The 27,254-nt window shown below is 40.5% G+C and overlaps 1 protein-coding gene across 3 annotated transcripts in view; it reads right to left on the bottom strand.

The window, feature by feature from the left end:
• Positions 1 to 2,504: 2,504 nt before the first annotated feature.
• Positions 2,505 to 27,254, bottom strand: part of SEC22A (SEC22 homolog A, vesicle trafficking protein) — a 30,415-nt gene continuing 5,665 nt past the window's right edge. Inside the window, exons 1-8 of one of the 3 annotated variants that reach the window (XM_040068874.2) lie at positions 22,568 to 22,612; positions 19,022 to 19,253; positions 17,343 to 17,546; positions 15,902 to 16,065; positions 14,623 to 14,817; positions 9,909 to 10,027; positions 6,931 to 6,996; positions 2,505 to 3,703 (exon numbers count right to left, since the gene is read on the bottom strand). In XM_040068874.2, coding sequence (XP_039924808.1) covers positions 3,503 to 3,703; positions 6,931 to 6,996; positions 9,909 to 10,027; positions 14,623 to 14,817; positions 15,902 to 16,065; positions 17,343 to 17,524 — 927 coding nt within the window. In that variant the 5' untranslated portion in view covers positions 17,525 to 17,546; positions 19,022 to 19,253; positions 22,568 to 22,612 and the 3' untranslated portion in view covers positions 2,505 to 3,502. Of the gene's footprint in view, positions 3,704 to 6,930; positions 6,997 to 9,908; positions 10,028 to 14,622; positions 14,818 to 15,901; positions 16,066 to 17,342; positions 17,547 to 19,021; positions 19,254 to 22,067; positions 22,226 to 22,567; positions 22,613 to 27,254 lie in introns of those variants that run through there. The other 2 variants (XM_040068873.1, XM_040068875.2) reach the window with 2 other exon arrangements.

Below are 27,254 nucleotides of genomic sequence, written 5' to 3' on the forward strand. Positions count from 1 at the left end.
AGTGCTGGGCCCTCTCAAGTACTGTGCACAGACTGAAGTTTTCCCCAAATGCATCTTTTTCCCACCCAGAAAGCATTTTGATGAATTTTAAGGTGTTTAGCCACTTCTCCCCAACACAGATCTGGCTACATCAACTATCTGCCTGCATTTAACAAAATGATACATTTGGGACACACAGAGTTTCTTAGATGTGTGTCCTGCACTGCAAATATCTCCAGCCTGGCTGTTTATGTGTTACACAACATCCACAGACACCAGCACCTGGTCAAAAGTATGCCCAGAGGCAAATATTTTCATTCTGTTAAGTTTCCCAACTGCTCCTCAGGGCACCATGACTTCCAGACTGAACTTCAGCTGTCACAGAGAGCAAGCCTGGGATGCTGCTGGGAAAAGGGCAGCTCAGCTGTTTTAAGCTGAAAAAACTCAAGTTTCCATGCTCTTGACCCACTCTGTCCTTGCAACTGAAGGAGCAAGTAGGCTCCGGGGAGATGAGAAAACTGAAGTTCAGGCAGGATGGGGGGCAGGAGCAGCAACATTTCCCTGCCATTTGGGAGCCGGACAGTTTCCTGTAAAAAGCAGTTACATATTTTCTGTCCCTGAGCACCTCTCAGTCCCTGCCTGCAGTGAGGTGAGGCGGCTGCACTGCTGGGGCCAGCCCTGTCTCCCCAGCTGGGATTTCTGCAGCAGCAGAGCCCAGCACTGACACTCGGAGGGCGGCTGGGGCAGCACAGCACTGGAGTTCCAATAAAACCCTCCAGGGGACAGCAGTGCAGCGAGCTGCCCTTAAGCAGCTGGCCCCAGAGAATTCCAGATGGAAATAACTATTGCCATCTACTGGAAATGGCATTATATACCTACCTTGTGTTAGTCAGGCAAGCCTTTGGTCATTCCTTCCTGAAAGCAAATACAGTGACACCTTATTGAAAGAGAAACGTTCTACTGGGGGTGTTGGATGAACCCATTCCAACTTTCAGGAGGTCTTCCTTTATAAACACAGCATGAAATGGGCTCTGCCCCTACTAAATCCCACAGAACAACCAGCAACCACAAACGGCCATCTGCACTTCACAAAACCTGCTGTTCAAGAGAGTAATCAGCTTTTCTGAATTCACCTTCCTAAGTCTGGTAACTCAAGTACCTGGTAAAATCAGCAGGGAAGCCCTTGCCTGAGGGTTGAGAAATCCTGGGAATTTTCAATAAATTTTCACCTCCAACCTGGCCTGCTCTATCTTGGTTCTGCTCTCACACCAAAATGTCAGCAACTTCTAATATTACAAACTCAAACATGCTAAGAAGCCATGTTTTTAGCACCTTGTAATACCACGTAATGAAGAACAGTCATGCTCATTAACTTTTCATTGTGAAATGGGATTTTTATCAGTGCTGTAAAAACAAGCAAACAAAACCTCAACTGTTTTCTGTTACACTGGCAGTTGCATTTGTTCATTATACCTTCTGATCAGCAATCAGTTTAATGCCAGTGTAACTGGAATGGAATAATGGTTCCAGATGCTATGACAAAGGAAGTTTTCATTCCTTAAAAATGGATCTTTGGGAACAGAAGGAAGGGATGGTGCCTCAGAGAAAACAAAATTCTCTGCCAACATATAAACGGAAGAAATGATGCCACAAAAAATTCTGTATGTGCACAACCTGAATTAAAAACTAAGCGGTACTTGAGGCATTCACAGTAGCTTCCCTGCCTATCAATGGAGACACTATAAGCAAAATAAAACCTGGTTTTATACTTAAAATGTAATAGCTCTATTTTTTAATCACTGATTTTCAATGGTAAAGGACTGCTCTTCATCTTCTCAGAGCCCTGCACTGGCTGCTGACACAAGCAATTCTTGGTGCTAAGCAAAGGCTGTCTGCTGCTCATGTTCACAAACATCTCCTTCTTCCCTGTCTCTGAGTGGGGAGGGGAGGGAATGAACTGCAAAGCACCAGCCCTGGAGCCTGCACACCAGACGCTCTCCAAAGGCTTCACCTCAGACAGCAGGCTGAGACACACCTCTTCACTTCCCACTGCAGTTTCATTCTCTAATTCTTCTTGGTTATATTATGCACAATTTTCTTAAATAATACTCCATCTATTTAAAAAGATAATAAGATGCCCAGTTCCTTTTTTCTTGGTCAAAAATCTGACACTAAATAACTTTTTTAAAACCATAACATTTTGGTATGAAATGCCCAAGAAAATCTGCCTGGGCCAACATTTCACAGCACAGCAAAGCTCTGCCAATTCCCAAATCCAGCAACACAAGAGCATTGCAACCTCTCTGCCATCAAGGCTTGATTACAACCACATCTATTTGTACATTATAAAGCATCATAAATAACTGTCATGTAAAAATAAAACCCCAATGTATGTAATGCTCCTCTATGGTTGATTCACCATCTTTAGAAGCATATGATTGTTCTCTCAACACAATCACAGAGGTTTTATCCCAGCACAAAAATACCCAACCCATACAGCCCAAAGAATCAAGACAATCCCTGTATTTCTTGTTTAAGCTAATCAGACTGATTTATTATTTTCCTGTCACCAGTTGTCTGTCTCAGGTTTGACCTAATTATTGATCCATTTCTGAATGGAAGGAAGAACATATAAAAAGAACAGTATTCCAACAAGTGCAAGTCACTCCATTTACTCACCAATCTGTCCTCTTTCAACCCTTCCAGAGTCCAAACACATAAAGTGTGCAAGAATTCTGGGTTTAGTGGCAGAAGTTTTTGAATAATTACAAAAAAATTAACCCTATCTACATAAACCAATTTCAAAGAATAATTAAAAGAAATTCATGAATGAAAACACATTAAAGAACTTACAGCACAAGACAGAGCGCCACGGGTGAAGCCAATCCCCAGAAACTGAGTTTCCAGGTTACATTTTAATTAAGAAAACATTCACATATACGTCAATGTGAAACAAAACATTCCAAAATTTAGTCTCGTACATATTCCACATCTAGTTTGCTAATATGCAATAGCATTATTATTACTTAATTAGCCTATTCCCTACTGCCTCACAAAGGCAAAACTGATTTTGGAAGTGAAAAGCTTGCAGGATATGCAGAACATACTCTACACATTCCTCCGTTAACGTACAAATGTGCTTCCACATTACCATCAGATAATGCGATCACGCAATACCATCAGATAATTCCACATCAGATTATCTCCATGAATGTATGAGCGAAGCTTTCTTATGCCACCAGTCATATTCTACATACATTCCACTGCACGGATATGCTTCACTTTCCTCCTCTAGTCCCATGTTCTTTTGTGTCCTTTTCAAGAAAATAAAAAAGTAATTAAAAAAAAGATTCAACCACCAAGTGTAAAATGTCCACAGGCATCTTACACCGATTTAGTTTAAAAAAAAAAAAAAAAAAAAAAAAAAAGCCCCATTCAGACAGCTTCATCTTTTGGAGAACAGCTTTACATTCCTGAGAGTAACTACTGGAACAAGACTTTGGTCTCGATGCTCCAGGACTTGTCAGACGTTGTAATCAGGGGACTTCCCCTGGGGTTGTCGCAGTCGGATTTGTAAGGTGGAAAAAGCTCCCACAGTCACATGGAAGAAGAGCTGCCACAGGTTGCGCAGCTCATACAGGTACATGTTACACAGGCAGATCAACCCAAAAGTCAGGAAGGATTTGGCATTCCTCCAGCCTGTGTAGTACACAAACAGGTAACACTGTCAGGAAATAAAAAAAGAGATCAGGTTACCTCATGGAAAATAACTTCCGCTGAAGAAAAACTATCTGGTCGCTGAGAAATTGCAGCCCAAACCAAGCAGAAGTCTGAATCAAACCTGGAAGAACAGTATCAACTCAGCAGTCACAGAACGACGAAAGAGTACCTGTTATCAACACAAGGTTACATTTGGCTTGCATTAAGTCCTCTCTGACAACAATTCTCTCGTAATAATTAATTACAGCCTGCAATGAGTGGCCCATGACAAAAGACAGTGGATGCTCCTGGCAAGCTCTGGCCAAAATAAACTCTGTTCTACTCAAGCAGCGGAGAAGGAACAAGAGAAGTCTTGTTCAGGAAAGCAATGGGAAGGACAGGACAATACCCAGAGCTCAGCACAAGGCAATCCCCCAGACACCTCCCAGTCCTGCCAGGGCTGATGCAGAGGCCCACAGCCACTGCCTGCTTCAGCTGCTGCAGGACTGAGCACATCTGGAGAGGGACACAACTACTGTCAATCACAATTACTCTCTGTAATTCTACCACATTTTAGGCAATGTTCTGCACACTGTGGTGTAACACAGTCTGTCAGGACTGCCCACAGTTCCCTACTCAGCCTTCTTCTTACTATAACTGGAAATCTGTTCTTTTGCCTCAGTTTTTATCTCTAAAAGGACACAGCTTTTACCCAGACATTATTTTTATTTCTTCCTTTGTTTGAACTATTCCCTTAATTGCCACAAAATAAATAATAATAAAAAAAATCCCTACAAAATAAAAAAAGCCCCTTCCCTGGAATCAGGTAATTTCTGCTTAGAAGTTTTCTTTTAAGCTTTAAGGTAGATAACAATAGTATTTATGCTTACTTTCTATTCCAAATCTTTTCCCAGTGGATTTATAACTATGGTCACACAGATTTAACAGCATCTATCATCAGATTATCTAAGTGCCATTTCTGGTCTTCCTGGGCATTTGCCATGTTTTATCAGTCAAAAAAAGCTCTACTTAATTTTCTTTTCATTTTTCATGTTCCTCAAAAAAGGGCAATTGAACAATGCAATTTATTGAGGTTACTTTATATTCTATTTGAACTGTACCACTTTGTTATAAAGCATACATTTCCCCTGCAAGTGTGGCTGAGAGCAGCAAAGCTATTTGTACTGTCTGGATATCTAAATATTGTCAGAGAGGTGAGGACTAGCACTATCAGTAAGATTTGTATGTCTTTCCTCCAAAGCAGAGTAAAACTAGAGATGAATAATCTGCATGTTTCAGAATCTAGATAGAAGTGTTCTGAACCTGCTTGGCCTTTTTGGGCAGAGTAAATGCAACCTACTTGTGCTGACAACTTCACAAATCATATCTAAAAGAGCAATTAGCTGGTACTGGTATCTCAGCAATAAGAATTGAGATAATTTCCTAGTGCTGTCACTTGCACTGACAATGTACAAACAAGTGTGACTGCTTCCAAGATTAAAGTAAGAGTCAGGATATGCTTCATCAAAATGATTAATAAAGGCTTGAAAAGAGTAGTTTAAAAATGTTACTATAACATGATGTCACATGACTGTGAATTTTACTGAAGAGCTGTTTTAAATGAATTCTGAAGCGTATCTTTCAATGGTCTAGCTCTGAACTACTGGAGTTGCCCCTTACAGAACAGATGAAAAGGCCAAAAAGCAGTCAGAAGGCCAGAACACCACTTTTAACAGCTTCCTATAACAGGTGCTGTTATGCAGCTCCTGAGGGTTGTTTTTCCACTACTAAAGGGAAGTGTTATCACGTCAGTGAGCCTAAAACATCATCATCCATGGAAGTCCTGTTCTTTTGTCTGCACACCTGAGTTATAAACATTCCTTGGGAACTAGAGACACACTGCTGCGTTGTTATCAACAGAGCAAGACAATACAGCACCCACCCGGTGGGTGAATGACAGTGAAATGTGCTGTCATGCAACACAGGGACTTAATGTCCTGAGCTCTTAACTCAGCCAAAGAACATCACAACATTCCAGAGAACCAACATCCCTCAGTTCTGAAAACTGACCCATCACATATTGCAGGAATGAAACCAGAGGGTGGGAAATAAGAGTTTCAGCAGATGTATTCTGAATATTAATAAAAAGCCTGCAGTCCAAGTTACATGAATTTTTCTTTCAGACACCTCTGTTGAAGGCAAACAGTGAAGGAAAGATACACATCCTCATGTCTCAATGGACACACACAAATACTTTATAAAGAATAAGCTTTCCAGTTTGGGAGAGGAGGGAAAAGTGTATTTTTTACACAAAAAAAAGAATGGAGGAGCTCTACCTTATCTGATATGGAACAGACTGTTGGCACGGAAAATTAACACCAACTTAAATTATTTAACACAGAAGTTGATGGAAAGTCAACAAGTGGTGAAGAACACAAGTCACACTGTGATATTTTTGCTAGAGATAAATTGTAGAGAATGAAGATTACAGATAACCTGGACAAAAGAGTGACAGAAAGGCATTTTCTTATTGTCTGACACAGTACTAAACACTGGCACACAAAAACAAGTAAAAACTGCATACTCCACAAGTCAAAGATTAAAAGTCAAAGTAATTATAATAACTGAGCATAGAGACATAGGTTAATGTAACAGCAGTGTCACTGAGTGAGAGATGCCAGTGGACACCTTGCTATAAATTATAAACAAAAGTCAAATTCAGATGCAGAAATGGAAAACTGACATACAAGAAAACTAAGGGCAAGTGTCAGGCAGGAAACAGAAACCAGTGAAAGGTGGCCACAAACTCTGAAAAGGAAGGAGATGCACATTAAAGTACAAAGTGAGGGCAATTCCAGGGTGCAGTGCTTAGGTATTCCTGTATTTACTTCAAATCTGCTCAAAGGGAAGAAGCAGTAAGCTATTTATTTATTTATTCAGATGGTTAAGTCTACTTGAACTATGAACCTATTATTTCAAGAAAGTAATATAACCTCCACTGCTTGTGACTTTAGAGATAATTGTCTTAATTAAATGTCTTAATCATCCATCTGGAGAAAAATGCCAAACAGAAGTTTTTGTATCAATCTATTACACGATAGTTTGTGATTAATGAAAAAAAACACAGCAGAAAATACTTTTTATACTCACCCTATTCAGGTATCTGTGATATTTAAGAAAACATGGTAACACTTATGCATGACTGGGTAATATTTATGAACTCTAGTGAATTATGCAAACAGAAAAACACACCTGGTACAAACAGGCGGCTGTTCCAAGGAAAAATGCAATAACATAGCTGAAATCTTCACCTTCATTCTGCAAGAATAAAACAAAAAGCCATGTTTTACAATGAAACAAGTGAAATACCAGGCATTTACAGTATGAAAGTTATGAATTATTGCATGTTAAAACAGTTTCACACAGGGATTTAAAGCAATTCCTTTATCACACTAAAACAAGAATTAGGATTAATCAGTACTTACTGACATGTCTGCAAAAAAATCATCATCTGGAGTCTGACCAAAATGTTTATTCACAACAAACAATTCTTGCTAAGATTTTCGAAAGCTTTAAAGAGGTCCAGCTGTAACACTGGATATTTACCTTCTCCAGATGCCTCTGAAAATTCAAGTCCAACCACTGGTAACTACCTTTATTAGCAACTTGGTAGAATTGTGCCTTCCTAAAGCTTCACAAAATGGAAACAGGAAAGGACCGCAACTGGCCACTAGGGTGGGATAAAACTCTACACAGAGAATAAAGAAGGCAGCTCTGCGCTCATGCAGTGAGAGCAAACAGCAGCACGGGAATTTATCAGAGAGACTTGGAAAATAAAGTTCTCTTGAAGGAAAGATGAAAAAATTTACTTGAAGTGACAGATTTTTCTATCTGTTTAGAAGACAAAAAAAAATCCTTTAACTTATTCAAATGGGTTGTTATAGTTCCTACAGAGTTGAGCACAGCAAATTTCCATACTCAGTAACTATTCTAACTGCATTTCCAGCAAACCTCTGCAACCACCAAAAACTTTCCTAGAAAAACAATGGGTAATCATGCAAATGTTTGTCCTTAAGAGCAAATACCACTTGAGAAGATGGTGGTCTATCCACAAGTACAACTTGTGTCTGCTGAGATTATGTTCAGTAGGAAGCATTTCCATGTCCTGTGCTGACCAGGAAAAACTTTGCATGTCTGCACATAAAAATAACACACACAATGCAGTACCTTCTACCCAGTGTGCAAGTCTTTGCCCCAGTGCCACTGCATAATTATTTGGTGAAGTGCAGCTACAGACTGTAACAAAATTTTATTAACACCCAAATAAAACCACTGACTATAAAGCAAAAGTAATTGAGAGCGACGCTTTTGAATGACTTCTCAGAACAGGTTCCATTAATTGTGTTTTGGATTAATTCTCCCTAAACCTTGAGGATTTTTCCATAATAAAATAAATTAAGAGAAATTTTAATGGATTTTTAGTGTGCCTCATTTGTCAGAAACAAAAATTATCTTCCATCTGTACTGCAATCTATTACCTCCAGATGCAATAACATAAAGAATAAAATTAACTGAATGTCCTGTCATCACTTAAATAGATTAATCTAACATTTGCGTTATTTTTAAAAAATCAGCTGCAGACAGGTAACAAAATAAGTTTTAGCAACATCCCACTAACGAACAGAAATCTGTTCAGTACTATTTGTACTACAGCATACTTTAAAATCATTCCTATTTATAAACTCAGAGAATTGCGCAAAACACAGGAAAACCTAATTGGAGATAAAGTAGAGATGTAGGTTCACTTGGTCTTTCTTTAAAAAATGAACGAAAGACAACTCAAAAAGAAGGACCTAGCATGGAACATTTTCATTAACCTTGTTCATCTATCCACTACTCTTCACAAAATGCTGAGACTCAACAGTACTGTTTATTCAATCTTTACATCTATCAATACTGTGTAAGATAACTGTAATATAGGTATTCCTCTTTACCTTACTTCCCTAAAAAAAATCCATTAGGAATCAAAAATATTGCAAAAATGGCTGCTGAAAGGCCTAGAGACCAAGACTTACAAGGAGCAGCTGCAAGTAAGCTGCAGCAAGGTGGGGGCTGGCCTCTTCTCCCACGTAACAAGGGGTAAGATGAGAGGAAATGGCCCCACGTTGCACCAGGGGAAATATTTCTTCACTGAAGGGGCTGTCAAGCTGCCCAAGGAAGTGGTTGAGTCACCACCCCTGAAGGAATTTAAAAGCCTTGTAGATGTGGCACTTTGGAACGTGCTTTAGTGAACTTGGCAGGGCTGGGTTATGGTTGGACTCAGGTCATTTCCAACCTAAATGAAGTCCAGATATGTTTGAATAAAAAGACTATCTACCAGCCAAGCAAGAGGCATTTTCTCTCAGGAAACTTCCATGGTTTTTTATTTCTGTGTCTATCACCACAATAACAGCCATTAAATGGTAAGCAATCTTTGGGGTTCTTTTGTGGCAACACACACGAACTTTCTGTGCATGCCTGCCAAGCATATTCACCTGAATTGCTTGAAAGCACAGACAATTATTAGTGACACTGTAGCACTTGTGGGAATACAACCAGCACAAGAAATGGAATAGAAAGAAACTGAAAGGCGACAGGGAGGGTCATGGTAAAGATTTTATAGGTAAAAATGGGTCTGGGGGAGGTTGTTTGGTGAGGGGAGTTTCTAGAAGAAATCACCTGACAATTTTCCAACACCAATCCTTTCAATACACAATGAGAAATAAAGTTTGTTAAATGCAAACAGAAAAACTACAAAAGCTCTCCAAAAATTTTACAAAACTCCTTTAAAGATTCCCGCTCTGTGGACTTTCCAAAAAAACCAGATTTTCAAAGCTGTTCATCATTTCCCTCAAGTGTTTTTAAATAGCACTATAGAAATTAAACACCTCATACCCTGGCATAAATTTAGAAAACAGAACACTATGTTCACATCCTCACCGCTACCAAGGTACCACAGAAGGAGTCGGCCACCCACCTTCCACTGCTGTTGAAACACAGCCTCGATGAATGAGCAGCACACTCAAGGATGCCCAGACTACAAACAATATGGGTTTTATAACAGAGGCCTGACCTCACAAACAGTACTTCTGAAATGAAACTGGCACAACTCAGCTCACACAGCACCTTCTAAAATGAAAATTGTGATTGCTGTGATGCATAACTTTTAAATTCATAAACATCTGCAATACCTGGAGAAGACTTTCTATGGCATGGAAGCCACGGATTAAATTCAAAGCTCCACATAACAGACTAAGCACAAATGAGACAATTCCTGGCAGAGTCACAGGTTCCAGACGCTGATGGGGAGCTGAAAAGCAGATCAAAAAAACATATCACAGGTCAAAGCAGTACCTTCAGAAATTCAGTAAAATAATAATCTCATTTGTCAGTGGCTTCTAGCTCAAGAGATCACTGAAGCAAATCAAAAAATGTCATTTCTGTTTTCTAAAAAGACAAAACATTGTAAATGTTTCAGCACAAGGTTCAGCAAAAAGAAAACTTTCCTCCAGTTCACATATATATTGCCTTGTTACATTTAGTCTTTATCTGGACACGTTCCGTTTATTCAGTATGGTACTGATGGCTGCCCAAGCATGCCAGGAAATCAATAGTAAAAGATGCACTTGCTAGTGAAATCTGCCCATAATTAGTAACCAGCTAATAAGTCACGTACTTAAGAGCTTCTCTCACAACCTCCACTCTTCCTTAACACTAATGCATTAGTGAGATATTGAGGCTGATTTAGCTTGTTTGCTGAACAGAACACTGAGGCAAAGTTATCAGTCCCCTTCCTTAAAAACACAGTGAGTGCTACCAAAGACACACATGAAGAGACAGCTGTGAAACTCAGCTGGGATCTATAGTACAATCCTACATGGACCTTACAGGTTGTGCTTAGCCTCTTACAAGTGAAACACATTAAAACACTCTTTCTCTCCGTGCACACCCATTTTTTCAAACTTATTTAGGGTCACAAGTACATAACAGTTATGTATGTTCCTCATTACTGTCCCTTTCCACAATGAGTAACAGAAAGCACATGTGAAAAAACAATGCAAAACTCAACAGTCTGAGCGACACTGGGATAACAATGGGACTACTGAGCTGCACTCCAATCATTCTGTTCAAATCAACCAAGTGTAAAGATGTGAACAATGAGGTTAATGAACTGCAACATTAACAGAGAGAGGGGTGTCAATCCTGGTTGTTTGTATTGCACAAATCCAGGAAAAAGGTTTTTCAAACAGTTTATGAAGTTACAGAACCTAAAAAAGCCCCAACAAAAGCTATTTCCCATTGATAAGCTGGCAGGGCTGTCTAATTATGAATCCACAATAACACAAAAATAAAATACAGGATGAGTTCAGTTAATTCATTTTTGTTGAACTTAATAGTGTATAATCAGTTGGGTTGGGTTTTTTTAAACAAAAGCATAACCCATATTTAACTTTGAGAGCTCACTGCTTTTCTAATTGTAGGGCACATTCTTCCCAGCTATCACTCAGTTAACGTTAGATATGCTAGATGTGCTATTTGCATACCAAACCATTCTTTTTCAATGACTCCCAAATGGTTGTTTTGTTTTGGCTTTTTTAAAACCACCTCATCTACAGAGTGGCAAAAAGCTGAGGGTGTATATGACTGGTTTTAGACAAAAGTAATTCCATTAACTGGTGAATAAAATTAGTTCACTGCTCTCCACTTGCAGCTCTCCAGAAAATCTTCTATTGGGTAACTTAAAATCATTGTGTTCTAAAACAGCATCTAAAAAACCTCTTTGAGAACCATGGGGGAAAAAGTAAAGACTCTGATCAGCTAAATCAACACAGTCTATGAAGGTTCATAAATAGTAACTTCTCTCTTACTAAAATAGGAAAAAAAAAATTCAAAAAAATATAAAGGACATTATGTACCATTACTAATGTCATTAAACTCTCCAGGGCTTAACAAATTTTAGTGTTACAATCAAAGCAACAAGAATCATTTATATACAAAAAGATGAAGGCAAAACCAAACGAATGAAAAAGGAATGTCAGAGAAGGCAGGGTAAAGGACAATTGACTTCAAATTGGTACATCCATTAATCTTAGAAATATGATTAAGTGCCATATCAAAATTTCTCAGTTCAAATAAAGCACAAACTCTGAATTTAATGTTGACATTTAAATGAAAATTCAGAAAAATTACATGACATGAGAAACTACATTACTTGTAAGAAGGCTTATTTTAAACAAAAATATAAAAAAACCCCAAAAGTATGGAGTACACCATCAAGCAAAAAATAACTTTAATCTGACAACTGTTTCTTCACCGAAAAAAAGCTCAGAAGATAGTAATTTTATCCTAACCTGAAACATCACACATCAGCACGCTGTGACCCTATTTCCAATGCCTGTCAACACCTACATGTACCTTTTCAGGAAGATTCTATCCATAATCTGCCCACTTTGTGCTTCCCACGAGCACAATTACCCCTGTTCCTCGGCGCACTGCACAGCTCTGGGAGGTAAGGGGCTGCTCGTGCAGGCAGTGCCAGCACACAGGCCTGGACTGCACAGCCAGTCAGTGCGAGCAGGCGAGAGCCACGGCTCCCCCACGGCCCAAACCAGCGCCTCCAACGCTGCATTTCTGCACAACAAAGCGAGATCTGCACCCACCTAACTTCCCACCTCTGGATGCTCTCCAACTTCATGTAACACAGGTCACTCCAGAAAGTCCTACTTTCTAACAGTACGGCATACTCAGGAAATTCCACCAGGCAAAACACCTTTTTGTGAGAATCTGTCCTTAGAGCAAAGGAGAAACTTGGAATTCCAGCCAACTGAGTGGGCAGCAAATATCCAGAGAAAGTTCTTTTCAAGGGTGGAGAGAAGTGATGAATGTAAAGAACTACAAAACCATCAGCAGACTTTCTAAAAAAGACAATGTTATTCAACAGCATCTAAAATGTGAAGAGCTGAAGAAGTAGCAAAGTGCCAGCCTCTCCTAATGTACAGCCCTTTGATGGTGAGTTTCTACAGCAACCCAAGGAAGGAAGTGGATAACTGAACAGAGATCTATGGAATTCAGAGGAAGAAGAAAGTTAAAAGCAACTGAAAGAGAAACAGAAAAATAATGACATGGAAAGAAAAGAGAACAACAGAATTGCTTCTGTAAGGAGTTGTGGAGAGGTAAGTTAAAAAAAAAATATAGAAGATCACCTGCCAATTATTGTTGAATCTTCTTTTTTAGTTAAAAGGGAAATGCTCCTTATGTTTTTTAATTTAGGTCTATATTACCTTCCAACACACTTACTCAAAAAAGTGATAAAAACCACATCTCCCACTATATGAACAATTTTTAAAACACAGCCAATTTTGACACAGGCTGAGTACCCTCAAGCTTATTGATTTCTCTTTTTCCAGCTGCAGAAGTTCGAATCCAGACAATTTTCAGAGTTAACCAGCAGTCCCTTCTGCCACTGTAACTCTTTCCACAAAGCAGGATTACACGAGAACATTAAGAGTAAATAACAATATATGAATCAAGTGGCATCACTTGAGTGGTATCACAGCATTACATAGCTTTAAAAAGAGCCCACACATGTAAAAAGATGACAAAGGTATGTACAGTGCTGCTAGAGGATTCCACTCTTTTAAACAATTGAAACACCTTCACACTTTTCCTTTTTTAATTTTCCTGAATCTAACTCCAATACTGTTAAACTGCAAATACAGAGATTGTAAGCTATTTCAACACTATCTCATAGCACATAGAATTCTCAGAATCAGGGCCCCAGAGTACAAACAGGACACCATGCTGATTTTGTTTGGTTTTCATCTTCCATAGAAAGCAGTTTTCAAATCTTCTAGAGTAATCCTCATGACTAAGTACCTAATAAGGATAATATACTGGCAAACAGATCCTATAATATATTCATATACATAAACTGCACAAAATCTCCTTTATTACAACATTGTAGGAGGTGTTTAGATTTACGATTGCAATTCTATGATTTATGATTGCACCCTGACACTGTAAAGTGAACAGCATTAGTGTGTGCCTGCTCAGGGTAATTCACAGACAGAAATACTTCTGGGGAAAAAAAGGGAAGTATATTAACTAATTAAAATCAACACTTCCTTCCATTCTGTTTATGATTTTTCTTCACTAAACTTGGAGGACTGAAATCAGATGATGTCAGTATCACATGTGGAGTCCATGTATCAGTGCAAGGATTTGGCATTTTGTTTCTGTCCTGCTGGGAAATTTCTGAAGGTGGGCCTCAAACCCGTTCAGAGGATTCACTTAACAGCACAAACCTTTAGACCAACACAACCCCACAATTCCACATTTACCCCCTACATGAATTTAATTAAAGTTTAAAAAAATTAATGACCCCTTAAATGAATTTGGCAGTTTTATACAAAACTGCAATTCTTAACGTACACCAGGCACTCATTTTAGAGAGTGCATCTCTTAGCCAGCACATCTCTTTGGATTTTCACCACTGCAGAGGTTTCCTAAAGAGATGCTTCTCCGTGCAGCTGCTCTAACTCCTGACACTGCTCTCAGCTTATGTCAACAATGAGTCTTACTGGGCTGAAATCTCAAAAATCTTCAGAAATATAAAAAGGTCAAAAAATATAAATCCTCTTCTTGCTAAGTGCTTATCTTTATTTGCAGGGGTTTTTTTTCCTTCAATAAAGCAGTCCATTGAACAGAGCTATTTCTTTCTCTGAGTGCCTTGGGAAGGTAAGCATTTGAAGCAGGAGACAAAACAGACATCTGAGCTAAAATACACATAAGGTCATACCAGCTTTATGTTTTAGAAACATGAAAAAAAAAGCTTTTTCTTTAAAGAAAAAAAAATTGCTGCATCTGTCTCATTTAAGGATACAACAACAGAAGCCTGGAACTTACCTGCAGATATCTTACCAGTACCCTTATACTCCCCCATAGGTATATGAGAAAAGCCATTGGCTGAACCAAGCTCTGACACAGAAATTTGATACGGTGGTCTCAGTTTGATTTCTGTCTGCATATCAGCAAGATTCATCTTTGTTGACAAAGAACGTGTGTTGTTGTATCTCTGTTTGGTCCTCTGGATGAAATTATCTATGCAAAATTTAAAATAAAAAGGCATTTTTCTATGAACTTGGTTAATTGCATAATTCAAGACCGTGCAGCTTTTCAGTGCACAAACTGAAATACAGTTTGATATATTTGTATTTATCTTGGATTTTTAATGTTATTTCTCTTTTGTGCCTAATACATCATGCATTATTTAATTCTCCAGTTAAAAAAAATTAAGCTCTAAAAATCTAATTATGTAATTAACTGAATAAACTAATGACTTTTCATTGCATGAGACTGAATGCCTTTCTAATAAAAGGCATTTACTGCACTTATTCTAGCTTTTCTGTTAGTTCAGTAAAAATCCTTATGAAAAAATTATGAAAGAAAAAAGTGTTTATAGGAATCTTCACAAGAAGGACAATGATGTTATACAGAAATTGTCACTACCTGATTGAATTATAGACAGGAATTAACCAACTGGAGTATCTCGGCCCATGTTTCTAAAATTTCAGTTCTTTTTACTCTAATGTGTTTTATAAGAATATCTAATTACAGAATTTTCTAATATATAATATTAAAGCAACATAAAATATGGAACTCATAACAACTGTTATCTGGTATTTTTGAGATGAGTTGCATTTGGAGTCTGAAGATTAAATGTTCCACTACACCGTAAGAAATAAAAATCTCTCCCTTTCACGTACTGAACAAAAGGTAGCACAGCTAAGAGCTAACATGAAACGGCAATCTTTTACTGTAGAAATTTAAGAAGCTCAATAACTTCATAGGTTAAGTTTTCCAACAGGTATGAAGTTAAACAGCTCCCAGTATTATTAACCAGACAATGAACTCCAGAGTTGGTCACACAAGGCTTAAACCAAAACCTACTGGAATGAAAAGAACTAAGTTCAGATAAAACTCTAGAAGCCTAATTTAATGCCCCCAGAAGTATTTCTTTATTGACTCTAACAGGACTTAAAACAGATTTTAAATCCACCTGAAATAAAGCTATGAACTGCTTTGGACATTTTTTTTTGTGTGTGTGTGTGTGCATTAAGTTGCGTCTATTTACTACTCATTTGTCTTAGTATGAGAATGAAGGGGAAACAAGTCAGATCCTTACCAAACTCTATAAAACAGTATGGTCTGATAGCAGTATTTGTCTTCATCATATTGTAGGTAGTGATGAATTCTTTCTGAAGCTCATCCAGGAAACAGAAAGCCAGAACACTGGGATAATTTTCAGTGCACAACATCATATAGCTTACTCCCAGAGAACTTATAAAGCTAGAATTGAGAAAACATATTCAGAATTTTGACTTTAAATTCAGTGAATTAACTGCTTTTCTAGTCTGATCTCATATTTTATAACCAGAAAAACAAAAACTTATCTGGAGAAGCAAAGGAATAAATGTTTACTGAAAAGTCCAATGGTATTCCAGAAGAAGAACAAGTTACTTTTAGGCAATGTTTTACTTGAACACCACATTGCACAATCATATGAGAAGCTGTTTTACACATATATGTATGTATCCCTGTGTGTGTGCACACATACACACAAAATTATGAAACAGAAAACAACAAAGCTTTTAGAATGCAGAAACACAGCAGGTTTGTCCCTTAACAGTTTTTCACTCATCTCAAATGTACAGTATGTGATCCAGTGCAGCCCCAAAATTCAAAATCTTATCTTCATATTGAGGGGAGGGCTCTTGGCTCTTTCTAGAATATGGGAAGAAATGAAAGTGTTCTGTAGAATGCAGAATTAATAATTCTCCAAAGAGAGTTGGAAGGACAACCAGAGATGGCAAATAGGAAATCAGAAAAGGACCGTTTCAATATACATATTCCATTGCATTTAGGCAATTCATTATCATTCTGGCTGTCGTGATACATTCAAATTTCTTAAAAATCTTACTGGATAACCTACAGTATTAAAAGTAATCAAAGACAAAAGCAGTAAAATCTACCTCAATTAAGCCTTATATCTCATTCTGAAAAGTTTGTTTTAAGCTAATCAGTTTACAGGCCAACTGTAGTAAAAAAAGACTGAAACAATTTAGCCCATCCTGGGCTTTAATCCAAGAAATGCTGGAAACTCACATATTTCTACAGGAGATGGAGAGGTCTTGGGACTTCCTAGGATCATTCAGGTGGTACACTTTCCACCACTGTAACTTCTACATGGTTAACTAGGGGTTAAGATGAAATTACTCACCTCATTTAAAATACCTAAATTAGAATCAGAATTTAGGTCAGTTAAAGTGCAAGTCAACTATAAACAATAAAGAATTTCTTGTGAATATCTACTCTTTCAGTGTAAAGCCACTGTTCCCATTATGTTGTCCTATGACTTTATAAAGGAACATGACATTATAAAGGAACTTTAATGAAAGTCTGAATAGTTTAAATTTTTCCAAAATTTCTCAGTTTTAAATTTCTGATAAATAGTGCCAAGAGTTAATCTTAGTTTGATTAAGTATTTCTAATGTGAACAGTTAACTTCTTCATTTACAGAGAAACACAACCTACGATGTCGCAAATACTTAAATGAGAAGCCTTACTTTATATTATACTGTCCAGTTTTCAGAGTACATCTATCAGGAAGCTGAGAAAGTTTTTTTGAGAGCATTTTAAAATATTTTCTACATTCTTGCATTCCCGTGCTCTGGTCATAATCGGTGGATGCAGAAAGTGGGAGTCCATCCCTCACACGGACCACAGAGGCAGATAAAATCATAGACATTGCCAAGAGAGTTAACAACAACCTGCAACAAAACACAAATCAGGAGGAAGCAGAATTAAGGTAAAAACAGAAACAACAGAGTCAACTGTGAATAATCAAATCAAGCTGTACAGTGGGTTCAGGCGTCAACTGGGGCACAGTTAGGATCTACAACTACAACTCAGACTAAAGTCTTAATTGAATAGGACCTACTAATCTACACGAGCCACAAAACCATTTTTCAAAGCTTACATTAAATCTAAACATTCAAAAGCTTAGCGAGACAAGTATTAAAAGGATTACATATCTGCTGAGCATCAGTACACAAATTTGCTCTCCTACAAGTGGGCGAACTGCTAGAATTTACATGAAGCCAAAAGCAAACACTTCCTCAGCTCCTAACACTGCTCTGCAGACTCCTACCATATACTACACCTATCACTTCAGACACTATGAAAAAATATTTTTTCCTCCCTCAGACGATGCTACTCAAGTTCCATACAGTCACAAACTGCAAAAGGAAACAGATTTCTGGATACAGCTGAAATATGCTTTTGGGTCTGATACTGACATGTTTACAGCACCTTTCAAACTATGACGTTAAGGGTGCTTTACAAGCCTCAGAGGCTGAATGACTGCATTCTCACAAGTCAGAAATCCAAATTTTCCCCCCAAAAAGACACTACCTCTTCACAAGAGAGAGGAAATAGCTATTTTTTACCTGAACTCTCATCATCTTTATTTCCCACTCCCCAAAGATTATATAGCCATCAGGATACTTAATGAATTATCAACAACACTCAGGCTTTTCAAGGTTATTTACTCCTCAGAGAGAAAGAACCATACAATAACGTAAGCACTAAAAATGTGTTGTCATTTTCCGTTTAGTAAATTCAGCTTCATCAGCAGTCAAACTTCAACCTCCTTTGAGATCCATCACATTAGCTGAATGAATTCCAAATTAATACCCTCGAATTTTATTTGTACAGCACACCAGACTCTCCCCAAAGATGTAACAGCAGTGGAAGCCACTGATGACTGCAGTCTGCTGAACACCTTGAGGCTTTTATCAGGTGCCTTTGTTATTTCAGCACTTCACTAGAGAATTCCCACCTGAACAAAGTGCTTCCATCAGCTGGACGCAAAACCAGAAAACAACCCCAACTCCAGGACTTCCTCTAGATCAGCTTGCTGGCATGAAGCATTCAAGAAACTAAACCAACAGTTCTAGAAACTTTTATCTAGTTCCGAGTTCATGCACATGTTCCCAGAAGGACAATTCACATGGAATGCACATGGACTCATTTTCTTAACTATGCTGCTAACCATAGAGCCAAGGCAGCAGCTCAGGAGCACAACAAAATTACAGAGGGGCTTTAAACTGTAATGGTTCTCTCACAATAACCATCTCTACCACTCAGAACTCAATCCTGACAGAGACTTCTGGGAGCTGTTATCAATATAAACAAAAGAGCAATGTTGCAATAGCAAAGTTTAAATACCCCTTCATTAACTTACTTGCACAGAATGTAATTTCATGGATCAGCATTTCCCCTGATGAAACAAGTAACATCCCTAGCACTTAACATGAAGCAAGGACCGTAGATCCATGTCCTGTTTCAGCAAAAGGCAGTGAATAGGACTGCACTGCAGGAGAAGCCCAGAATCCCACAGCCAGCTCTCAGAAGAAAAGATATTATTCTCTTCACTTTTTAAATGATCTCGACGGTTAAAGTTCATGTTGAGCTATCTGATGAGAAAAGAACAAACAGAAGTTAATAAATGTATTTACTGGGTAACAACACGCTTCAGCTCTTTCTGTGAGGCCATCCATATTGGAAAGGCCTGAACATAGCCAAAGGAGGGTACTCAAAAGATAATCCAAGAAAAAAAAACTAGGATAATAGAGATATTTAAACGTTTCTGTATTCTTTAAGTGAAGTTCAGGAAGTCCCATCACTTGAGGCATCTAAAATGGGAAAACATCCATCTGCACAGTGCAGGAGTAACTCAGGCTTACACAACCTTTGACTTGGAAGCCCATAATTTCCCTCATCCATTTTGTTTGATTAATCCATAATTTCCTCTGCCCAGAACACTTCAGGCACAAAACACAGCACAACCACAGCTCTACTTCCAAAGCATTAAGATTTTCAATGCTCAATCTCATCACAGTTGCTTTGCTCCTACAACTAAGAACAAAGAACATAAATACCACCAACAACAGCATGTATGCACAGACAAAGAAAATGATAAAGACATCTCCATAGGTATTCTTTCAACTTTTATGTCTATTCTGTATGTAAATAAATATTTGCATAAATCTTGAACAAAACCTTCTTCAAGACTCCTACTTATATTGAGAGAAATACAGGCTCTATATCAGAAGACAAGCCTCTATTGAAACCTGCCAATTCTCTTAATATACTACGAAATCATGCAAGGTAGAAATCGTGTTGAGCCAATGATCTTAACACTAGTTAGGTTTTGTTACCATCACCTTAAAAACCCACCCACTGAAAATATGAACTTTTTTCTCAGCCTCCTAACCGCAGAATCAGAAAGCTATCTAAAACCAAAGCTAATAAAAGAAAATTACTTTGGCTGGAAGATCATACATACGTCAAGAGATGTGTAATACACATACCGTAACAGAACATTCAGCCTTGCCTGAAAATGTATTAACAAAGAGAAAAAGTTCACTGAATCTACTTTACCTAGCTCTCAAAACAATACAGCTTTACACAAGGAGCCAAGTGGTAAATTTGATATGCACTTATATATTTACAGATTGAAGGAAGATAACATAGTGCTTTTAGGTCTACCTCTAATTTTTTTTTTAAACATCTATTCAAAGCTGCATTAATTCACCAAATCGTTCCAAACTTCATACTTGTTTCTCCAAAAATTTTGTACCTCTCAACCACCTGAAGTTAACAAAAGACTCCACTTCCAGTACAAATGGTCTATTAATCCATTCCAGGTGCAAGGAAATGAACAGATTGGGTTCACTGTCTCATTCCACGACAGAACTGTGGAATACCAAATCCAACCAGCAGGTGTTTGACTCACAGGTATCACACAGGGTCCAAAACATGTCTGGAAAAGTTCACAGAAGAACTACCAGGGGTATTAAAATCAAATCACAACCCTTTGCTCAGCGGGATTCTGACCCCCAACAAACACCAGCAGGGAGAATACATCACAGAAACACTGCTCCATGCTTGCACCATTCTTGTTTCCTTTTGTTAGTATTTACTTCTGCCCCATCGTTGCTGATTCCTCCTTCACAGCCCTCCTGACAAATGAGGACTGGGAGAACTCATGGCAAAGAGAAGCACGGAGAAAGCTGTCCACAGACAGGTAAGAGTCAGCAGAGCGGCAATTCCTCTGTTTCTCCACCTTCCCAAGAGCTGTCCAATTCCTCACGCACATGTCAGCACCCACTGTTCCACAACCAGGAATCACCACATGTGCCTGGTTTCATTTCCTGCCATGAACGAGAAACCTCCGGTGATGGGAACCAGAGCCTGTTTCACTGTATTTTTTTTTAAGACATATTCAATTACCCTGTTGTTTATTTCTGTGTTATGATGGTACTTGACCCTGAAGCAGCATCTAGAAAAAAGTCCTAGAAACACTGAAAACAGAAACTGGAACATTCCAGCCTTTTGTAACAAATTTATCATCTAACTTGTGATCTGACAGCTAATTGTAATAAACCCATCTGAGACAGTCTTGTAACACTTATAACAAGTGTTTGAAAGCAACCTGTGACTATGATTTTCCCAGGATACTTCATCTTAGAAAAATCTAGCTTTCTCAAAATTCTGAGCAGATCTAGTGTAATGGCAAGCTTACCCTCCTGCCCCTGGTAGCCTTCAGCCAACCTAATCACAGCATTTCTTGCTGGGATGTCCGCCTCTCATAAAAGCCTTCCATAAAATATAAAACTGGGGAGCGTGTGCAAGCTGCACTCCTGTCTGACATAGAAAAAAGATAAAACTTCTGTGCTTACTTCAAATGTACCTAATAATGTTGGACAATTTACTCTCCCCACTTCTGAGTGTTGTGACAATTGCATCACATAGGAAGGAGCCTTAATTTTTTCACTCTACATCATACTCCAGAAATTCGTGTTACAAAATGGAGCACTACAGAAGGACACAACAAATAAAGCCACTTTGACATCACCGGGTATGATGAGACAAGAGAATAATCCTAAATCACCAGCCGAAATAATCCTTTCCATAAAGCCAGGGGGGAAGAGACCTCAGAGGCAGGATCAAGATTCACAGAATAAATAAGGTTGGAAAAGACCTCTGAGATCTTCGCGTCCAACCTGTGATTGGACACCATCACGCCACCAGCCACCACTAAGTGCCACGTCCTTAACAGGTGGCTCCAGGCAGAGTGACTCACTCCATCACCTCCCTGGCATCCCAATCCAATATATAATCAGCCCTTCTGAAGAAATTCCTCCTAACGTCCAAACAATTCCGAAAAACTAAAGGAAAGGAACAGGTTGCATCCCAAAGTTTGGGAGCTTGACCCTTTCACCTACCACCTGCTTACGTGGCAGCTCCGACACGACCATCTGCAGCCGCAGCAGAAGCGCTGACACAGTGGTCACTGACTTAGGCGGATCCGCACCGCTCCAGGTCACAAAACTTCACCCAACCTCCTGCAGAGCCCGGAGAGCGGCGGAGACCCCTACACACAGCCGGCTCCTGCTACCGAGCGGCCCTCGCTGCCTCCCGCGCCCGCCCTGCCCGCGGCAGCGTCGCTGCCCTCGCCGCCACCACCACCACCACCACCACCCCCCCCCCGAGATGGCGGCGGCGGCCCCGCGCTGACCGCGGCTGAGGCGCGAACGCAGGCGGCCCCGAGGCTCCGCGGCCGGGCCTGGGGCCGGCAGAGGTGAGGAGGCGGGAGGGGAAGGAAGGGGAGGCGAGGGCGCGGCGCGGGCCGGGCGGGCAGGGCCCGGCGGCGGCGGCGGCCGCGGGTCCCGCCCCGCCCGCGCCCCTCACGGCGCCGGCCCCGCGCGGGGGGCGCGAGCCGTACCTGGGCAGCGGGGCGGCGGCGCGCGGCTCCCGCCGGGCATTGTGGGAGCGGACGCGTCCGCGCGCGCCGCAGCGCCCTCGCGCGTTGCGGCCGCGCGGCTGCGGGGCGGGGCCGCCCTGAGGGAGCTCCGGGCGCTCCCGGCGCGGCCGCCCTGAGCCTCCCGGCGAGCTCCGCTGGAGCTTGAGCCGCCGCGCTGGAGGCTGCGGGGGTCCGGGGCCGCTGTGTACGAAAGGGACGCCGCCCTTGCGTGGCTGGGATGCGAAGACCAGCCTCCCGGGCGTAGGTGTCTCTCACCGCCCGGGCGGGGCCCGCCGAGATGCCGCCGCCGCTGACTCCCACAGCCTTGCCTGATACTGAATTTATCGTAGGATCAGTCGGGTTGTAAAATATCTCCGGAATCATCGGGACCAACCTATGAACCAACACTACCGATGTCAACCAGACCAGGGCGGCGAGTGCCACATCCGGTCTTCACTTAAACACCTCCAAGGATGGTGACTCCATCACATCCCTGGGCAGCCCAGTCCAATGTCAAATCACCCATTCTGTGAAGAAGTGCTTCCTAATGACCAATCTGTACCTCCCCTGGTGCATCTTACGACTGTCCCCTTGTCCTGTGCCCTGGGAGAAGAGCCCGACTCCACCTGCTCCAGGCTCCTCCCAGGGAGCTGTAGGGAGCGATAAGCTCACCCCGAGCCTCTTCTGCAGGAGAACTGGCTCTGATGTCAGCACAGCCGAGCTTTAGGAGCTGTGCTCTTTGGGTTCTCCATGTAATAACTTTGACAGCAGCTGGCTGGTGTCCACCAGGTTTAATGGATCACACAGCCCTTGGCGTACGCCTGGCGCTGTGCATAACCGGGTGTGTTTGGTGTCCTCTGCTGAGGCAGCGAGCGTGGCTGCTGGCACGTGTGGGCTGGGGACAGAATAGCCACCAGCAAAAGTGCACTGAGATGAGACTGAGATGCTAGGCTAATCTCATTTGTTTCCCAACAAATAAACTGGGCGTATTTCAACAATAAATGGCAGTACAAAAGTGAAAGTTTGCAAACCTCATTAGTAACCCTAGAGTAAGGTTCCTATTTTAAAACTACTTTCTTTACTGATACAAGGATAATTTTCTTCCTGTACCACTCTTTGACTTCACTGTTTTCATACCAAATCACAGTTTTAGTCTGTTGGCTCAAATCTCAAATGAAAGCAGCTTATTTCCTCGCTAACGCCTTTTAATTTCTCTTTCCATCTGTTACTACTTCGCTATCCAAGTGCCTGTAGCACGGCAGTGTTGGGATAGAGGTAACACACCTCACACTCTGGACTCTCAGGCTCTGCTGAGTTCTACTCAGGAGCAAAGGGATCAGCAAGATGGTGCTGGAGAAAATCAGTGCTTTCCAACCTCAACTCTGCCTTCTCCAGGCAGTTTTAAGTGGATACCCATGGCAGCCCTGGATATCAGAGGAGCATCACCTCACTCCCTATGCCAGTGATCCAGGTGAGGAGGAAGGATCTCTTGGATCTTAGAATGAGGAGTAAATTGCTGTTGCTGGAGATTAATTTCACCCTTTCATCTTCCAGGCTTTCTTTGTGCCTCCAGCAAAGTTCAGCCAAGCCAAGGGCTCGAGCTCTCTGCGTCAAGCAAGGCCACAACAAGGGGTACAAGATTAACTGTGGCTCTGGGGCTGAGTAGCAGGGAAAACTGGCAAATTGGGGAAATTGTTTTTAAGAAGATTTGAGACAGGAAAGTGGCAAAGAGGGGGTCAGAAGATGGGGCTAGCATGGAATTGTGGGAGAGGAAGGAAGGAGCGGATGAGCAGAGAGACCACGGCAGGAGAGGTCACCTGCTTGGTGAGGTAGTTTTCCTCTGAACATAAAAGGTGAAGAAAAAGTGATGTCCTGGAGAGCCTTTCCTGAGCATCCTTCTCTCAGAAGATGAGAACTGCCAAGGTTGTGCGCCACAGACAGGTCTTGCTAAAGCCTTGCAAGGGATGGAACATCTGCGTGTTTGAATACACAGCTTGGCATCTGCAACTCAGTATCTTGGCCTGTCAGGAAAAAGCTGTTCCCACTCAGGCTTTTGTAGAGTGGGGCACGGGAACATCTCAATCCTGACTGACTATGCACAAGTAAAGCACACATTCAGAAGATGATACTTTAATCTGAATAATATCCAGAGAGTCCTTATCCTGTATAAACAGAGTGCACGGTATTACAAGCTACTGCACAGTTTAACGGCTTATGATAGCATCTACTGTAATGCAGAGAACTAGTGATTACTTAATTAGAGGCTGTCTAAATGTTTGTGATAAGTGCATACATGTGTAATTTTAATTTTTCTAGTTCTTCTGAACTGTTTATCTTTCAACCCTAAAATTCTCTTAACCTTTTGTAAATGTTTTAAAGAAAAAAAGATAAGCATTTTGCATTTACATAAACAGGATTTCAAGTATTATATATACATCTATTACTTAAGATTCCTAGGGGAAAAAACCCCACATTATTCTTTATTTTCAGGTGAACCTGGCCCCAAGAGGTTAAATAAATCACACAAGATCACTTGAGGGAGGTAGTGGCTGAGTCAGAAGTGAGGATACAGATCCAACCAGCTCCCAGCTCTCGTGGTGAACTTAAATCATATCTGTTATTCAAGGATTTGCACAGCTAACAAGCCAGTTACACTTTAAATTGTGTCTTTTTCTTGTCCCATTGACTCCCCGAAGGCATGGAAGCAGTAAAACACTGTCAGGCAGCGTGCAGTGAATGCATTACTGAAAGCTGCAGCCAGAGATAAAACAGATTCAGAGGAAGTAAATCCAGTCAGTGCAAAGGGAAGCCAAAGTGGAGGAATGAGGTGTTTCAGAATGAGAAGAGACGAGGAGACAAAGAGGTGTGGACAGTGTCAGAGGCTGAAGAGAGAGTAAGGTGGGAAGAACGGGTGACAAAGGAGTGCCCACGGTGCCAAAGCCCTCAGAAATGCCAGCAAGGGGCCTCTACTTGAGCAAAATAGAGAAGCCAATGCTCTTGCTGAGTGTGCCATCAGCCCGCTGAAAGCAAAGCCCAACAGCAAACACTCAGAGGTGAGTCAGGACAGGATTTACCTCACCAGAGTTCAGTGATCTGGAAATTGCCCTCTGTGAGGAAGTTCTTTGTTGCTTTTTCTCCTCAGTCACTGCAGGGAGCAGACATGTCCAGCTGCATTTATACACCGGCTTTGGATGACTAAAGGTAGGAAAGACAAACCCTTAGGCTCTGTCCACTGGATTTAAACATGACTTTTAAATCAGGCTTCCCCAAGGAAAAATATCCAGCTTGAGGAGCTGGCAGTAGTTGTGCTCATCAGAGATGGAGTCACAGGAGCAACACAAAAGTAAAGTTCTGAAAGGAAAATTCAACTGAAGATTTTTTTTTGCAGCAAATTAAACTGTGGAATATATCAGATTACTGATCCACTTTGTAACTGTTTTTATGGGGAAAATAAAAGCCTTCTCTGATTTAGACTAATTATACCCTAAGCCTTCATCTCTATTTTTTTAAAACAGAAAAGGAAAAAAAAAAAAATCTCCTGTTTACTACGTATTTCTCATTTTATTGTTCCTTTCTCTATCCCATTTCTTTTTCTTGTATCTTTCTTAAAGTTTGGTGCTTGAAGCTGAAGGTATTTTTCAAGCTGGGGCTTTAGCTAAAAACCAGACTAACAGCCATTGATATGCTTCCTGTTTCTTGGATAATAATGTCAATTTCCACAGAAAACCAGGGATGTTGAATTAGTGAATTCACATGGAGTGCAGCCCGGCTGCATCACGAGGCCTTTACACTCTGAATCAGGCTCCTGAAATCATGGCTCTGGCTAAAAGCCCGTGACTTTCTAACAATTTTGCACTTGCATTTCATTTTAGAGGTTTTAGAGAAACCTGTGTCCATAATCGCAAAAGCAAGGATTATACTGACTGGAATGAACTGTTCTTGCTAACACAGCATCAGCAGACGTGTGAGCAAGGTCATAAAAATCATCAGCAGAATATGCGGTTTATTTCCTTGCTTCTCTATTTTAAAAACCTCCTCTGCTGATTCAGTCTTAAGGTCCTGTGCTGGGCCCACAAGTTTCTTTCCCAGAACTCTAGTATTTAACTCTCAAGGGCTTTGCAAGACTGAAGCAACCTCGTAATGTCATGGAAAGTCTCTCACTGGTAATAAATGCAGCTGTTAGAACAAAATACAACATTATCCCAATGGCTCTTGTTGCTGCAGGGCCCAGTATGATCTCCTGCATAAAAAACACCCTATTTCTGAAAAGTAATCTTCACACTGCATCTCAATTAGTTTGAAAAGCAATGTGTTGTTAATGTATTTTTATTTACAGGGCCATAAGCATTATGGGCTTATGGAAATAACACGAGTGAGTTTTCTGATGATCATGTCCCAAGCCATTCCAACAGTGATGGGCTCTCTTTGGGGCTTTCCTGCTTACTTTATTCCCTTTCTGGTAGAAGCAGCTGATGTGAAAAGCCACATGAATATACTCCTAGTACACATAATCCCTTTAGTTCCCTGCATGACTGTAATTGAACACATTGGCAGACTTTGTTTGTATTTAAATATTTTCATAGAAGGGAAAGTCATTCCAAGCTGATCACTTCATGCGGCCAAAAATTTCATTAGGAGCCATTTGAACAATTACAATAAATAAGAAAAT

The sequence above is a fragment of the Hirundo rustica genome, chromosome 7 (assembly GCF_015227805.2).
Source record: "Hirundo rustica isolate bHirRus1 chromosome 7, bHirRus1.pri.v3, whole genome shotgun sequence".
NCBI lineage: Eukaryota > Metazoa > Chordata > Aves > Passeriformes > Hirundinidae > Hirundo > Hirundo rustica.